The following is a 17,775-nucleotide window of genomic DNA, read 5'->3' on the forward strand; positions in this document are numbered from 1 at the left end:
ACTGCAGCTGCAACCAGAGGCAGTAGGACATCCTGGTATTTTTTGCATACTACATTCGATACACTACACTGTATATTTGGACAAACTAAATCTTAATAGATAAATAGTATATAAGTACTAAAACATGTGCATACTCAGCTATTTCATACTAACCAGAAATGACATGTGCAGCATTGGATGTCAATAAAGCTGACTTTCTAATGTCTCTGCAGATGAAACTTCACAAATGGGCGGAAAAATCTTGTTTTTTCACAGCACAATTTGCCTGTGATATGTTTGTACAACAAGAAGAACAACAATATTGAATGATTTTATGGAAAAACTGCCACTGATTTAGTGGCATCTAGCGATGAGGTTGCAGATTGCAACCAACTAAATACCCCTCAACTCATCCTCCCCTTCCAAGCGTGTTGAGAAAACCTACCTTGACCATTAAAACCTTGAAAGGCCCTCTCTATAGCCAGTGTTTGTTCATCCTGGGCTTATATGGTGACCACAGAGTACCTGCTCCCTCTGTAGGTAGAAGAGGCTCATTCTAAGGTTACGGAAACAAGACTTTTGGTTTCAACTGCTTATACACTGATGACAACACAGTAACACATACTTTATCACAATAGATCACCTAAAGCAGTCGTTGCAATAACCTGTAATTCTAACTTACCAGACTGCAGTCCATAATCTTCAACCACACTGTAACAAGTCAATATATTGTCTGTTACCCCTGTAGGTTGATTTATTCATGAATTTACTCATAACTGCAGACGGCAATATGGCCAAACTTGTTGTGATTTTCACCTCATCTAATACTTCCTCTGTGACAGTGACGGCCATGTTGGTGTTGGTGACGTATATTGTGCGAGATGATTTAATTCACTGAGCATTTTAACATAAAACTAAATGGTATTTTACTGTCTTCATGACAAACTCTTACTTTCTTGACTTGTAAAATTATTTTTAACTTGACAAACGTGCAATTCATGGCACAACTGAAACTGGATCAAAAATGTCACTCGCCATTGGCTTCAATTTTTCGTCCAATGGGGCCCACTGGAAGGAGAGGGACTTCAACAAAAACACTTACGAAAACATAATTATGAAGATTACATTTGATTTCTGCCAGTAGGTCCTCTAAATCCTACACACTGGACCTTTTTAGTGTAAAATATGAACACTTCCTAATTTTGTTTCTCCTGTGTGCGGCTCCTTCACTCTCATTGTATGGAGTGTACATCAAAAGCACTCAGAAATCTCCCGTACACTTAATTTAGCCACTTTTCCAGCTCACTTGATATGTAAATGTAGTGGGGTGCCCCTTTAATGAAACTGTACCATAGATCAGGTGAAGTGGATTGTTTATGGCTCATCTCATTAAAATACTAAACATCTGAAGTGAGGGTTGTCCCGCCGGATGATTCGACTTCCATCAGGACAAGAATTCCTCCACAAGATACATTGAAGTTAAATAAATCCTGGACCTGCTGGAAACCCTTCAGCGTGAAATTAGCACCGATGTGAATAATCAGCAGAATTAAAAGCCACAAAGCAGTTTTCAGTTTTATAGTTTTATTGAATTGCATCACTCTACATCGTCTAGAATTTCAACAAGATATTCTTTAAAGACCAAATATAATACTTGCATCCCTGCAATAAGTCTCTACACTTAAGAAGAGAAAGCAGTTTTTACTGAAACATACATTGAGAATTAATATTTCATTAAACATTGCCATAAAAGTGAATCTTCATTCTTGTATGCCATTTTTCTAGTCATATATATTTTATATAATAGATTTTTAGTCTCTGTCTCCTTCATAGGAATACTAGAAAAGAAAGAAGAAGGTAAGAAATGCACAAAACCCATTGAAGAGTAGCATGGCCTAATACTACAGCAAAGAAGTTACTGGACATTCAGTTGACATGCACTCAGTTGAAGGATAGAAAAGAACACAGCCATAGAAGGGAAGAGTTATGACACTGGTCCGTTTGGGTTGGTTCCTGATGGGCCTGGTATGGAGGAACAGCACTTGTTGAGGTAAACCTGGTGACACGCTGTCTGTCCACCAGCTCCCCTGCAGCTCCAGACGCCGAGGCTGCGATGTCCCTCTGTGTTTAATCTTTTCATGTTGCCAGGAAACATTCAATCAAGGTCTCACATCCTGTCTCACTACTTTCCAGTGTCATAACTCTTTCATTGAATGACGAAAGCACAGGTTGCACTGAGGAGTAGGAGGATAGAAAAGAAACAGGTTGCACAGTCTGAGGGACATTCAGGAATGTATCAATAGGAAACAGTATTGGCATTTCTGACAGTTGACTCACTATCTACCTCATATACACAACCCAACCAAGCTGGGCACAATGTACAGGAAAGAAACCCTCGATCAGAGCGTGTGGGCTGCGTTCAGCTGGGCACTCGAGTACTGAAAAACTATGGCTATCAGTAAAGTAAGTCACTTACATGTAAACATCAATCCATGCAGTATGGCTTTATGTTTCTATTCAGAATACAGCAGCTCCTCCTTCAACACATACAAGATCTGACACAGTTTGAAGTGGCACAGGAGTGCAAGGAGTATTTTTTTTAAGAAGTGAATGTTTAAAGGAGCCTTGTGGAGCCTTCAGGTAAACACACCAACGTCATGTTACATTCACTGTTTTTCACTGTCATTAGCTGCAGTTTAAAGGAGACATATGCTCTTTTTTGGGTTCATTGTTTTATTTTGGGTTACTAATAGAATATGTTTACATGCTTTAGTGCTCAAAAACACATCAGTTTTCTCACACTGTCCAGTGCTGCAGCAGTGTATCCCCCTCAGTGTATCCCCCTATGCCAAACCTGCCACGTGGCATAAATGATGCAAAAGTATGACATGGTGACGTAGTGTGATGTCACAAAGCCACATAATTAAAGGTGGGGCTTCTGATGAGGCATTTTAGGAGCAGTGTTTTCTGTCGGAGAGGGGAGCTTCCATTGGTCAGGGCTTTGACTTTTTTCACTTTCAATATCTTTTACATGCACAAGAGCATACATAAAACACTGAAGCAAAGGAAAAAGCAAAATAGGTCTCCTTTATGGTGGGTCCGGGTGGGTCTGAACCTGCATTTAAATCATGCAACACCTTTAACATCATCGCTGTGTCCTCAGAGGTTTATATCACTGTAGAAGTGTTATCTAACAATTAACTACTGCAGACACCATTCAAGAGATTTGAAGGACAGTCTGTATTTCTCAAAAACTAGCAATTGTGACTATCAGTCATTTAGAGCTTATTATTACCACAAGTCAAAGAAGCAGAAGAACAACAACCCTCAAACCTGAGTGGCCTTGGTGCAGAATAGGGTGTTATAAGATCTCATACTAATGCAACCAAAGTCATGGACAGCTTAAAGTAACTAAAAGAGAATAAGAATCTTAAGCTGAACTCTATAGGGAGCCTAGGTAATCCAGGCAAGTCATGGAGCGGTACAGTTTCTGCTTTCATCATTTGTCACAAAGCTTGCTGCTGCATTTTGCACCAGCTGCAGACCACAGCCCGATAAATAATGATCTGCAATAATCAGGACAAGATGGAGGTACGGATAAAAGCCTGTAACTTGATGTAATGTAAGTTAGAATATGTTGAAAATTGATTTCTGCTACTGGGAACAGGAGACAGGATTTAGAATGAAATATTAATCTTCCAGTAGTACATCTCATGATTGAGGTTACTGATTTTCACATTTATATTTTTAAAATATTTGCGCAAATAAATGTCAAAAAAGGTTCGGTGACCAAAATCACTGCTCGTGATGGTATACTCGATTCCTTTTACTGACTTTGTTTGTATGAGTCGCTCACTAAAGTGAATCGGGTTTTCGAGTCAGGCATGTCTCCTCTTTGCAGTTAGCTGGCGGTAGCAGCGGTGAGTCAGTCACCAGTTAATGGAGACAATGACTCGTAACTCCCGAGTCAGTAAAAAGAATCTCGAGTTTTGAACAATTCGTTCATGACTCGCACATCACTAATCACTGCTAGCATGCCATTTACATTTTTTGAAAGCTAAACATACAAGTGAAACAGTGAGTAAAAATGACATTATGATGTTGTTTGGCAGATCTTAAAGGTGCAGTATGTAAGAATGACCACCTGTCAAAATCATACTCTGAACCAATAGAGCACAGCATATCGCTACAATATGCTGCTGCTAACTGCTGCCAACGGTTGTTGCTGTTAGCTATTTAGCTGTGCAGCTAGCAGTCGGGACCAGGACGTCGAGAACCGTGGAAGTGTTGGCACTGCTAGCACAGGAGCTTTAGACCAGGACCGGTTGGGGCTAGCTTGTTAACATGCTAGCTTGAGCGTATATCTTCGCAAACGATACAAAGGCGCCATAACGTCAAAACTCATTCTGTTAATATTTTTAGTTAAATTTTGAACGTTTTCAACTAAAATTCGTACATATTGCACCTTTTTAAGCTAATGTCATCAGATTAGCCTCAGGTTAGCTTCGGATCAGCTGAGCCTGTGCTCCTTGTGGACACACTTTGGTTTAGCATTTAAAACTGAGGTGAACTAGACCCACTCTAAACCACAGCCAACTAACTATGCTAACTATAGCTGGATAACTGACTATACTGTAACTGGATAATTGACTGAACAGCCTCATTGTGTGTGTCCTTGAGGTCTTCCAGATGTAACATAATACATTTTAATCCTCACAAAACATCTGAAAAGTCATTTTTAAACATTTTGAATCCTGCATTGTTTAGCTACATCCATGTTTGCTAGCAGCCTTCGTTTGTGCTACATTTCTTGATGCTTTACTGCCACGAGCTACCGATCAGCAAAATTGCGTGAAACTGCAAGAATGTATATCATGTCGCCTGCACCAGACAAACAAATCACTTTACGCACTCGTAAACACATTGCTCCACAGCGCTACTAGTGGTCAAAAGCTCCACAAGACTCCTTTAACACAGACACTCAGAGATTAATAGACATTTCACAGATAAAGCAGCAACGCCTTCGCATGCCTGTTCTATAAGCCTACTGTAATACGTATTTCTGTTACAATATATCGAATAATATGCAACACTTCCACATTCCACACAGCCCCGCCCCGCTCAGTGCAGCCCAGAGCTCTAAAAGAAGTGCTGGATCGATTAGTATCAGTGTAGCTGGATCCCCCACTCACTGCTACCAAAGTACTGGCAGATGACAGATTGGCTGCCATTCACAGATGAAAACTGAGAAAATAGAGTCAACAGTGAGGTGGATGGCAAGATGGCACCTTTGAAAGTATAGAGCTATAAAGAAGGAGTGATTCATCAACAAACCTTTCACCAGATAAACAGTAACACAATATATCTCTAAATACTCTCATTAAACTCAACAACCTCTAATATACTCTATTTTCAAGTCACAATATTCACTCATTTTTACATTGTGCTTTCTGAGTGACGGTCTGATTGTTTTTCGATGGTGGGCTCGGGGTGGTTTTAGTGGTGGTGAGGTTGGGTGAGGCGTCTGGGGGACTGAATCTTGGGTGTTTTGACCTCAGCTCATCCCAGGGTGAATGGATGAAGATTTTATTTTCGAACATGGTGAGCTTTGCTCCAAGGATCAAGAAAGATCGGAGCGGATGCAGAGGCGGGTCTGATCAATTTCCAACAAATCCACCAAGATCAAGGGAAACGCCAAACAGTAAATGTGGCAGGAATAAGACAAGACTTAACCTTTTGTTCTGTTTGTTGACCTCATTATAGTTTTTCAGTATCCCAATTGCCAATTTAGCCAATTTGTAGGCTGATCACATTAATGTATAGTTTGCTGTAGAGGTTTCTTGGAGGTTATTTGGATGGTGGAAATAAACCAAGGCCAACAGGAGCTGACACCAATCCTCTGCTGTAAGCAATCCTTCCTTGAACAGTTTTATCGTTGGTCACGTGACAGTAATGTGCTCATCAGAGCTTCCAGACATTGGTCTTGTCTTATTTTTTGGGAGACAACTGATCAGACCCGTCGAGCATTTGATTCTGGTGGTCCACATCCTTCTGTGTGGTCCTCCAGTTGAGTTATAGATATCAAGTCCCTTGTCTCTTGTAGCTGGGGTTAATGGTGGGGATATATATGATCATTGAGTGTGAAAGAGATTGATGCTATCAGCTACAGTATGCTAAGTGATGTGAAGTCCTATGTCCAAGTTATTTCCCCAGTGCTTTGTTGATGAGAAAGTCTGGTGCGCAGGAATCTAATGCAATGGCGAAACTATCTTTGTCTCAATAATATGTCAATGCAACACGAAACTGGTGTTGTGTAATCTGATGCCAAGAGGTCCACACTGACAGACCGCAAGTGGGCATTTCCCTGCTTACTGGGAGTTTACGTCACATCAAAAAAAGAAAAAGTAATCTTTTGAAAACCGTAAGACCTCCTCTACCATGTGGTGATGTTTAAGGCTTCATATTCAGTGTCATTCAGATGGGTTAATCAGTCTGAAGTGTCTGATGGTAGGTTTTCTGATTCAAACAAACTGTTACAAGAAGCCGCAGTGCCTACAAAGCTACCGCTGCTTCCACTGAGGAAAAATTTGCACCATAGCACTAAAAGATGTCAATAAATACAAATATAATCAGAATAGAACAACATTTTCATATATGTACACTCTCTACTAGACTCACACTGCTAATATAAGCTACCCAGCGCCAATTCAGATAAGTAATACACAAACAGAAGGTGGAAATGAAACTAATGTTAGCTGCATGGAGAACAGTGAGGCGCTGCCTTCATCGCTATACTTCTGTCTCAAAGTAGCAGCAGACTTTTGTCGGAGTCAGAAAAGATTTCTTGACAGCAAAACGATCTGTTCATCTCACCTCTCACATGACCCTCGTGTCAGTGTTTCATGAAATAAAAGCTACATGAGAAATTCAAATCAACTGTCAACCAAAAACTGGCATCTACATACCCAAATATTTGTGAAGACGGATACCTGTTCATAATGCGGGATGCTGAATACTTCAGTGGCCCTCTCCTATTGGCCGGTCTCTAATCCTGATGTCTGGCTTCACAGAGATTTGGCTTGAGGGTTCTGTGGCTCATCAAAAACCAGCATGAGTTTATAAATGAGTGTATATACCATCATAGACATTACTCCCACAGCAGCCATTGTACATGTACTTAGGGTGAGCAAACTCAACGAGATAAAGCTCAGACAACAAAACTAATGGATATGGAGGTACCGAAAAAATAAAGGGTTGTATTTTGAGGTAAAATACCATGTGCAGATATAAATGATAACAACACTTGAACGCATTCAATGCATTCATTTAAAGACTGGCAAAAATGTAAGTAAGCATTTAAAACCTAAAGTTATGACTGTAACCCTGGTTCTCTGATAGCATGAATGTGCAGATGCATTCAGGAAAATGCTGTTTTTATTGGAATAATTCAACTAGTCCACAGATCAAAGCCAAAGTTGTCTTCGAGATGGCTGAATTTATTTCTATTTTAATTTGTTTTAAAGATGTAAGATGTGTTATATTTTAAAAGAGTTATTTTCCCCCCTACAAAAACAGAAGTAAGGGATGTCTTACATTTAGGCTAATATGACATTTGGCCAGCTATCACAAGTCTCTCTGGGAAACTTGAAACTTATTAAAATGAGGAACCAAGGTTTTACGTTACATGAATGTATGAATATTGTGTGCATTATTATACTAAATGGTATTATTATTATCATTGATAATTATCTAATTACTGAATCAGTAAAGGTAGTAACTTTTTGCTAGCTCTAGCTAGCTAGCTTTTGTCCATATCAATGCAGAAAATCTTAAACACTTTGACACATTTGGTGACCTACTTGTTCATTTCTGAAAATCCTTTCGTTGCTTGCAAGGCCATCATGGTTTTCACCCCATTATGTATATTTTTGGACACAACACCAACTCCGTTAGGGACTCAGACACGTAAGTCGCAGCTAGCTAGGGAGCTAGCTAGCCTCCAAGCTAAATTCAAACATTCAGTTTTCCTGAGATTGCAAGCTAATCTGGTAACTTCGTCCGTCGATAGACCTCTTTTCCTTAACATAACATGCGTGTTCAGAATGGCTGATGTGAGAATAATGTCCAAAGCATTTGGTCAGTTACGAAATAAAAAAGTATTATAACAATGTGTTATGTGTTAGCAAATGTGGAATGAGCAGCTACTATGAAATAACAGCTAAACAGATGAGCTACCTGCGGTAAATTTAACCCCAACAGGAGTGAAAACGGCCTCATTCCCAGATGCACTACTCAAAAACAGTAACTGCTACATGAAAAACTCAACGTCAGGGTCCTTGCTACATGACAAAACTCAGCTACTCGAAAACATGACATTATTGTTGATATCTTGAGTCAGCAAACTACTATGGTGAGATGCAAACGCACTGAAGTAACCTCACATTGTAAAATGCACTGTTTGTTCAATTTTCACTGCAGTTGACACCATTCATTTGCACTGTGTAAACATGTACTTACAAAAAGAGTTAAGGAGGAGTGAGGGTTGAAAGAGGGAAGGGGTTTGGGGGTGTGAGAGCGGGTGAAACGCAGGGGGAGAAGGATTTAGGGTCCGATGGGGAGTTACAGAGGGAGTGGGGAGTGTCCGGGGAGTCTTGGCGTGTAGTTGAATATCTTCATGCTCAGTCCCTGTTCACACTGCACCAGGCGGCTGCAGAGAGAGAGACAGAGAGACGACAAGTTAGAAAGAGATTAGAGCGAAAGAGAGATTCAGAGTCCCAGAGAGGAGCACAGACAGAAAGACATGTGAGGGAATGAGAGGAAACAGATTGAATAGAGATGAGAAAGAAAGAAAGGGACAGAGAGGAGAGGAGAGGTGGATAAAAAAAAAAAAAACGTGGATTAGATGAGAAAAAGTACGAATGGCATAGAGCCAGGCATCACCTCGAGTCAGTGACAGTGAACGCCTCGGAGCATGGACGCCTGCCAGTGTCAGACGTTTTAAATGATGCCAGGCTGCTTTAACTGTTCAGAGCATCTTATTGTTCAAGTAATTACACAGTCAGCCATACTGACCGAATACTAATGAGGATTATGAGAGCGCTGCATTACCATTAGTTCTGTTCTGTAATTGTATTTGTATAATTGTATATGTGTACTGTTACGTAATTTCCTTATTTTCTGTCTAACATCTATTCTGGTCTGTTGTTTAATACTAAGAGCTGAAATCTTAATAGTCTTCACCTATATCAGGTCTCTATCCTTTAGCTGCTGAAGCTGAATGTTTTTTTTATTGCTATCTGAGAGTAAATGTGATACTGTATGGTTGATCCTACTTATCTTTCTTTATGTGGAAATTAAATGAAATGATCAAATCACCTGAGCTGGATTAAGTATTTAGATCTTTTACTTAAAGCAACATTATGTAACTTTTTTCTACCTTAAGATAACAGCCTCAACATCATGTTGATGGTACAGTGTCTTGTAACAGGCTGAATGGTGTCTCTGTCTCTTGTTTCTGCACTATGTAACTTCGGTGAGAGGGGAGGATCATAGTGTTACATACATGTTTACTTCAACATACAAGTTTTCAACACATAACACTGTTATGATGTAATGAGTTCTGTTTGTAGTTAGCACCTACATTACATCTGACATTGTTACAGACCTGGGATTTGTATTAAAGACAGTGGTGTCACACTCAGAAACTTTAGGGGGCCAAATCAAACAAAATGCCAATTTCTACATAATGTTGCTTTAAGTAAACATAAACAAAACCTGTAAGTGTAAAAATACTCTGCATTCAAAATGTTATTTAAATAAAAGTACAAAAGCATTAGCATCAAAATGTACTTAAAGTACCAAAAGTAAAAGCGCTCATTATACAGAATGGCTTATTTCACAATAATGTATATTATATTATTAGATTAGAAATAGTGATGCATTATGTGTGAGCATAACTTTAATGTTGCAGCTGGTAAAGATGCAGCTAATTGTAATTGATTACAGGGTAGTTTACAATAACGTATAATAATACATCTTAGTTTATTATAAGTTAAATGTTATCAAATAAATGTAGTGGAAAAAAGTATAAAGTAACACAAATATATTAAAGTAAAGCAGCTCAACACTGTAAAGCTATGACAAGGAATTTCTCACTTTTTCTTGATTCTTTGGACAAAAGAAGATAAGACAATGTAGACTACAGAGCAGACTGCTCAGTTAATCCTCAGTACTCCTCCATAAAAATCAGTTAATTTAATTTTTTTTGTTAATTAAGAATTTTATGACTTATCCAACCCAGATAGGTTGGAAAGAATAACCATAATAATTATACAGAAAGAGCCAATATTCTAGCTCAATGTTTTCAGTCCTGGGGTCTCAGTTATATAACACTGCGCAGGATCCGTAGTAAAAGTGTACGTGCGCCCAAAAGCCGAAAATAGCGTACGCCAAAAAATATTCAGATTTATTAAACCTGACGAACGGCCAACAAGTAGTTATATGTAGCCTAGGATATCATTTGAAGTGAAAGTTTGATACGTGAATACAATTCATTCATTTATTGAAGTTTAGTTGCGGTGAACGCGGCCTGCATTATTATTAGCAGGATAATGCACTCCGTTACACTCCATATCATTGGCACAGTGAGGATATGGAGTGTAACGATTGTGTGAGAGCTGTCACTGACTTTACTTTCATGGTCTCTTAATTCACACAATCCACTGGTTGTGAAGATGTACAGGGTGAGCTGACTGGAGAGTGTGTGTGTGTGTGTGTGTGTGTCAGCCGTGACAGCACAGTTGGTGGTGTTCACTGCAGCCATTTTACACACAACTACACAACTAGGCTCTATGAAAACTAAAAACGTACTTATGTTTTATGTGTACAGTTTTCATTCTCTGATGATATCTGATGTAATCTTGGATTTCTACAACTGAAGATGATCATTTCATTATCGAACCGTCCGGCCCTCTCCGCTGCGCTCTGGGGGAATGTGATGATGAGACATCGCTGAGCAAATATGATTTCAGATTTGAGTTGGCTGATATCTTTTACATTTAAAAGGTGTTTATGGAACAGTTATACTTCACTACAAGTACAAATGACACTGCCCTGTCAATCCCAGGGCTGAGATTAAAAAACCATGTCCTTATGTAGATCAGATAGAGGCATCAGTATTAAACTGAGACTGTTTCATAGCCAGTCAAAAGTTCCACGTAGTACATTTAACTAAAGCTCTTTTGTAAGTTTATGTGTTTACAGTCCATGCGCTTTAATTCAGCATTTTTTCACTCCTCCTTTATTTGTTGACAGAACAATAGCCCTCATTCATTCTCCAGCTGGACTCTGTAGTATTTCACCACTGACCTGGCACGGCGACAGAGGACATGGCCTCTGGCTGGCACAGTGTATCCACCTTCACATGCTGAAAGGCTTTGTTAGGGGCCGACTGGAGGTGCCTGGAATCAGAAGGGAGAGTGTGAGAGAGCACACACACACACACACACACACACACACACACACACACACACACACACACACACACACACACACACACAGCTGCACACATAAGACATACTGTATTCACACGAGCACACACATCTGCACAGCCACTCACAGACGCACGTGAGCACACATAGCCCCCAACCGCTTAGCACAGCCCCCAGCCTTTACTGTAAGAGCTGAAATATTAATGGCGGAGAGATGCTGTGAGCAGTGGAGCAGAAGCTCAGATCAGAAGGCAGCTACATCAGCAGCCTCTCCTCGCGCCCAGCACCAGCACCATCACTAAATCATGATGACCTGACGCAACTCAAGTGCTTCTGCAGCTCTGGAGTGAGCGAATGGCTGGAGTATGCTAATTAAATGTGGATGGAGGAATTTATCCAACGGGCTCGTGGCAGTAATGGAAGAGACGCGAGCGCTCTCTTTATTTCGCCAATCACCAATCAATGAAAACAATGGCAGGAAGGAACGGCCTGCTCAGCTCCAAAAAACTTTTCAGAGGAGTCAGAGTGCTGACTCGAAGACATTTTCAGAAACAAAATGAATGTCCACACCCAGTAATGACTGTTAATACTTTTAGAGTGGATCAGCATTGGAAATGAGAGATTCTGCAGCAATAGGCCTTCCTCAGCATTTACAGGTGTTTCATCCTGCCTGTTCCTTGTCACAGCAAGATTGTGACTTTGACTGCATTAAGGCTGTTTCAGAAGCTTGTTCACACAAGTCACAGGAAATCAGCCTTTTAATACAAGCATGAGTGACAGATATTTGCAAGAAGCTTAGGCTTTAGATTGAATATTATTATTTTAAGTACATAAAGCCATATGTGATTGAAAACTCACCTCTTCCACTCCTCCTCTCCATCCCAGAACTCGTAGACGACAAAGGATAAACCGTCAGGCAGGCGCACTGCAGTCACACTGGAGCGGAGACAGAGGAGAATAGGAATGAGTGGATAATAGAGGAGGGTAGGTGGCGTCGAAAGTGAAGGGTAGAGAAAGTGAGAATTATGACAGAATGGTAAATGGAAAATGGAGGAGAGAGGAGGGAGGGATGCATGTATACGACAGATTGATGGCATAAGTGATGGTAGAGGAGGGAAAAGATGGATTAGATGGAGCAGGAAAGGGAGTCAAAGAGAAAGTTTGAGGATGGAGCGGATATAAAGAGGCGATACTCATGACAGGAGCACATTAGAGACATATGATCGAAATGAAAAAGACACACACACACAACAATAGTCGGGCTTTCAGGAAAAAGAAGACGGTGTATACAATATTGATGTCACATCACTTAACAACGAGATGAGGGCTGGGAAATTGCATCCCCCCCCATAAAAATGAAATGAGCAATAATACAGTGGAACAATGTATGACCAGGTCAGTGTGAACGGCGAGAGCTGGATGTTATGGGCCGATTCTTTGAGGCACTTTATGGGGGCTACACTTTGCAGTAATGAACAAGAGCTCCGTATTCCCTCTGGTGCAGCGTGAATGTGTTTAAGTCTGGGTTCAACAAGGTGCTGGAAATCACTCACTCACTCAGTTTTCACAGCAAGTGCTGCATTTAAGCACTGCAGTAGTGAACTGGAAGCACCGTCATGAGAAAGTCTGTTATTTGGCTTGAGATGTCTATTTGACAAAGGTTAAACAGCCCGAAGGGGACTGCAGCTCGTCAGCACGAGTATTTTGGTTGCAGGCTGCAGAAAAATGGTGCTTAAGAGTTAGTTAGCGCTCACATGGACGTGGATATTCCAGCACGTTCTCGCTGCCAATGTGTCGGATACTGCAGCCTCGTGGGTGGCCCGACACTTCTTAGTTTGACACTGTAGGTACCACTGCAGCGTCATGTCTTGAGTCAGGGGTGCAGGGGGTGGTTGGACAGGTCATGGATTCTGGTCCCATTTGTGAAGGAGAGTAATTTGTTTTTAACATTTAATGTTACGTGAGTGACGTTACATGACTGACATTACATTGCCTGAGTTATGTTACGTTACATATATATATATATATATATATATATATATATATATATATATATATATCACCCAAAGTATGCTGTAACCAGGTAGTTTTCATTTTGCCTAAACCTAACCAAACCGTGACCACTTGACAATGTTAATAACAGTCCAAAAGTCATAACATGTGCAGTTTGTCAGCACACTTCATTTTGAAAGTCTATCTGGACGTTTGCATTTAATGTATAAGTATGTATAACCAAGCTGCAAAATTTGAAGACTTGGTAGTGAACGTACTCAACATGTTGGTAAGTTCCCCACATCATTAAACCGGATTAACGGATTTCAGTTAATCTCCAGAGCAACAAGATGTGAACTAAGCATTACTACTTACACATTGAGTTGAACAGAGTATTGTTTGTGTTCACCTAACAAATGTTAATCCAATATTCACTCTCTTTTTAGCTCTGTGTTCGTTCTGTTAGGGGAAAAGATCTTGTCCGTTAGCTAGGTGCTAACTTTGTTCATGTGGCACTTGGTGTGAGGCAGGTAATGTACTGTTTTTTTTAGCTTTTCCATTGAAAACAGTGTTGTTGCGTGCTGCATCTTGATATTACGCTGATGAGAATGAACAGAAATTGTAAAGTTGCAGCCTGTAGAAACCAAAACAACCAACTGAAATATAGTAAAACTCTCAGTGGAGCGAGGGGGAGCTGCAGAATTGGGTGAAAGTTGACCTTTCGTAAGTCCTTCCCATTTTCGCTTTGTTTTTAAATAAGTTGAAACATATGATAGGAAAATGAGATGTGAACTAATTAAGCTCTATTAAAAGTCCCCAGTTGGTGTTTGACATGACACCAGACCTCAGGTTTAGTGCCAGTAAAAAGCGGACAGCAGCACAAACGCAGTGTGATCCCATTTGCATCTGACTCAAGTCCATTAGCTGCACCTGGCCGTTTTTGTCATTCTCTGTCTCTGAACGCAGCCAAGTGAGAGAAGCAGAGCAGCTGAGGTTGTGTTTATGCAGATGAGGCGCTGCAGAGCAATTCTGGTACTTGTTTCGGCATGAAATTACACTTGCATTAACGCCTGCTCAGGGTACCTCTTATCACAAACACAATTTTCGTTTCAATTTTCGAAGCAATTTTCCCGGTGCCAGCACAGACCTTTCTAAAATCACAACAAAAAAAGAAATCTTTCATGTGGATTGTGTTTTGCCTCTTTCACATTGATGTATTCTTAATCTGGTTTAAATTTAAATTCACATCCTCTTTTGTGTTTCTCTGGTAAAATATTTCACATAGACTATATACAGTAAAGCAGGTGGATCTTGAGTTCCGTCAAAGATCTCAGGACATAAGTATTATTTTATGTCAACAGGATTATTAAATCCAGCCCAGACTACCTACACTATATACACTCATGGCACTACTTTAGTGTACTTTATTATAGCGGCTAAATGTAGACACACATTTTTATTCACCTAACAAGATTATACCCAACAGACAGTAATAATCAATCACTGATATGATTGATTTTAGAATTAAAAGCTGCTGAGATAACTCTGACTCTCAGATAGCTCCTGCTATTAAAAGCTCAAAGGTACATGCAAGTTGTAGTCCCTCCATGCTACACAAGAAAGAAAACATGGTGGAGTGTGGAGGATAGGAGTCTCACAGCCTGAGGATTTAAGTTGCTTTATAGTCTGGTGGTACGGCAGCAGATACTTCTGTATCGTTTGTCAGTTGGCAGCAGGGTGATCAGACTGTGGCTGGACTATTAAAAACCAAACCCAGATAATTAGCTGGCTAGGTTGGTAGCATGTGTAGCCTTGTTAAGTAAAATGAAAGGAGGGGTTAGTTAGTAGTCTGTGGACAGTGTAGGAACCTCTGTCCATCGCCTCTGCATTAAATTGGGGCCCTGTTGTTCTTGTTAATTCTTTTCATCTGGATGAAGATTATTTACAGGAAGGAGGCGCCTTCCAGGCTGACCATCTTATCTCCTGGCAGAGAGGATAGTGTTCTTCTGGACCATAAAGACTTCAAATGAGGACAGTTGTAATTAATTTACAACCCAAAGCCTTTGGATGAACTTACTCTCCCATTTCTGAACTCTCTCTCCCCTTTTGAACAGATAAAACTCTTCCCACAGGTCATGTGAGTCCTGTGACAGTTCACCAGGAGGGACGAACCAATGTCATCAGAGGATGTGTTAATACAATGTCTTTACATTTGCAGATTAAGTAACACGCCTGATCACTTTCTACCTATTTCTCTCTCTGTCTCTATGACTTCTGATCCACAAACATTCACAGAGTGGACATCGGACACCTTCTGACGTGTTTTTCTATGCTGTTACTCTGTCTTTTTTAATTTACGACTTATGCCTGGTACCTTATCTGCTCACATTCCATTCAAATGGCCTCTGTATTCTTCCAGATTTCAGACCATTTCTAATTAACCATTAAGTCAGTATCTCACAATCTTAATTCTAACACATTAAGAAACAGTAAGAGAAGCTCATAAAACTGATCTTTTCCCCGTTTCTCTACGATTAAGATTGACTGAAATCAAGTTTAATGTTTAAATGTGTCTTGTGTTTGGTGGAACCACAGTGCCCTCCAGTGGTGAGTCCTGGTGCAGTTGGACGAGAAATATTCTGTTTAATATGTTCATGGTTATAACCAGTAAATGACTCTGATATGTCTTTGTTTTAACAAGTATTAAGCTGAATATGTATAATTAATGTTTAATCACGTCATAATCCTTGTCATGATAGACAAAGTACATCTATTGAGCCATGGTGAGAATCTGTGAGAAGGTGAAGCACTGTTTTGTAACGTTTAAATCTTGGAGACAAAAGCCGGTAAGCCCCGCCTAGACACGCCTCGATTTGCGAATAATAAAACGGAGAGATCACGTCTCTCAGTTCAGTTTTATTTTCAGTTTTTAGTTCAGTTTTAATTTTTGTTTAAGTTTTTCTTTTGTAACTTATTTTGAAACTCTTTACTTTACTTTGAAACACGCTCCAAGACAGCGATCTCATCAGAAGTGCTCACGCGTTGATTTTTCTCATTTTATATTTTTCGCAGTATTGATTAGCTTCTTTTATTAAGTTTGTACCAGAACTAAGTTCTGTTTTAATTTGTTTTATACCGTTAAGTATCGTAACCCGCTTTTGAAGAAGTGAACTTAATTTAGATTACCTTGCATTAACTAACAACGGACGATCCGCCTGATCAACGTATCATCCTCAGTTATTTTATTCAAGAAGTTAAATCTAGTTTACAAAGTCAGAGCCTGAAAACCACTCGAAGAAACGAAGAAGAACATCTTTATCACAATCATCATCACGACTACAGCAACTTGCTGTGTCCGAGACCGTGCAAGCGGTTTCCAACGAAAGACAGACTCTTTGACAAGCCCCCAGCGCTCGCTAGCGGTATCATCCCGCTGGGCATTGAGCCAAGATCTGCACCGGATCGGTACGGGACCAGCTGCCCTCTTCCTAAGACAAAGGACCGAGGTGCCCAACCGACTGATACCGGACGAGCTGACCCCCGGCCATCGGACCGCCAGCTAGAGTCGCAAATCACCCGAGGGAATCCGCTGCCGCGGCCCCGCAACTCGGCTGAGAAAGTAGGCTCTCCATCACTCACAACAGCTGGATTCACACATGATACATGAGATGGTGTATGGCTCTGATTCATATCTTTTAGCTTAAGAGAAATTCGGTTAGGGTCTCGTTAGTATTAAAAATTACTCCCGTAATCTTTAAATGCTTCAACCTAACCCATAATCTCACCATCAGCCTATATTCCACTAATAACCCATGACCTAGTTATTTCACATTTCCTGTTACCTGTGTTATTCACTTAAATTGCCATTTCATTTATTTAACCTGAATTATTTAGTCAATAAACATATTTAACCGTATGTCGTTGTCTGTGCAGGTTTGTTTTTAATGTGGAGAACCGATGGATATGTGTAGAATTCACTGCTTCATATATGAGATGAATAAATTGATCTGAAATTGATTAAAATTGATACAAGTTAAACTTGTCCAGTCGAATTTGATTAATTACCTCCGGATTATTCAAATAGACAAAATAACGGAGGTGGTGCCCCATTAACGAGTGTTTATTATTAGTGTATCTCCTACAACAGTGTGTTTATTTATAGCAATGCCTTTTAGTGAGTTTGTTCAGGATTGCTTTGGCTGTGTTGTTGCTCTACCTTAAAGGAGCTAGCAGACTACATTTTGTAGCAGTTGTTGAACTTGCTAAGAGAGGCAGGAGGCACGGCATGGCAAGATGATGGGGCTGTGACAACTGC

General features: G+C 40.2%; 1 protein-coding gene across 1 annotated transcript in view; it reads right to left on the reverse strand.

The window, feature by feature from the left end:
* Positions 1-8,578: 8,578 nt before the first annotated feature.
* Positions 8,579-17,775, reverse strand: part of necab2 (N-terminal EF-hand calcium binding protein 2) — a 143,220-nt gene continuing 134,023 nt past the window's right edge. Inside the window, exons 11-13 of the mRNA XM_073472777.1 lie at positions 12,327-12,404; positions 11,347-11,438; positions 8,579-8,686 (exon numbers count right to left, since the gene is read on the reverse strand). Coding sequence (XP_073328878.1) covers positions 8,658-8,686; positions 11,347-11,438; positions 12,327-12,404 — 199 coding nt within the window. The 3' untranslated portion in view covers positions 8,579-8,657. The remainder of the gene's footprint in view (positions 8,687-11,346; positions 11,439-12,326; positions 12,405-17,775) is intronic.

The sequence above is a fragment of the Pagrus major genome, chromosome 8 (assembly GCF_040436345.1).
Source record: "Pagrus major chromosome 8, Pma_NU_1.0".
In the NCBI taxonomy this organism is placed as follows: domain Eukaryota; kingdom Metazoa; phylum Chordata; class Actinopteri; order Spariformes; family Sparidae; genus Pagrus; species Pagrus major.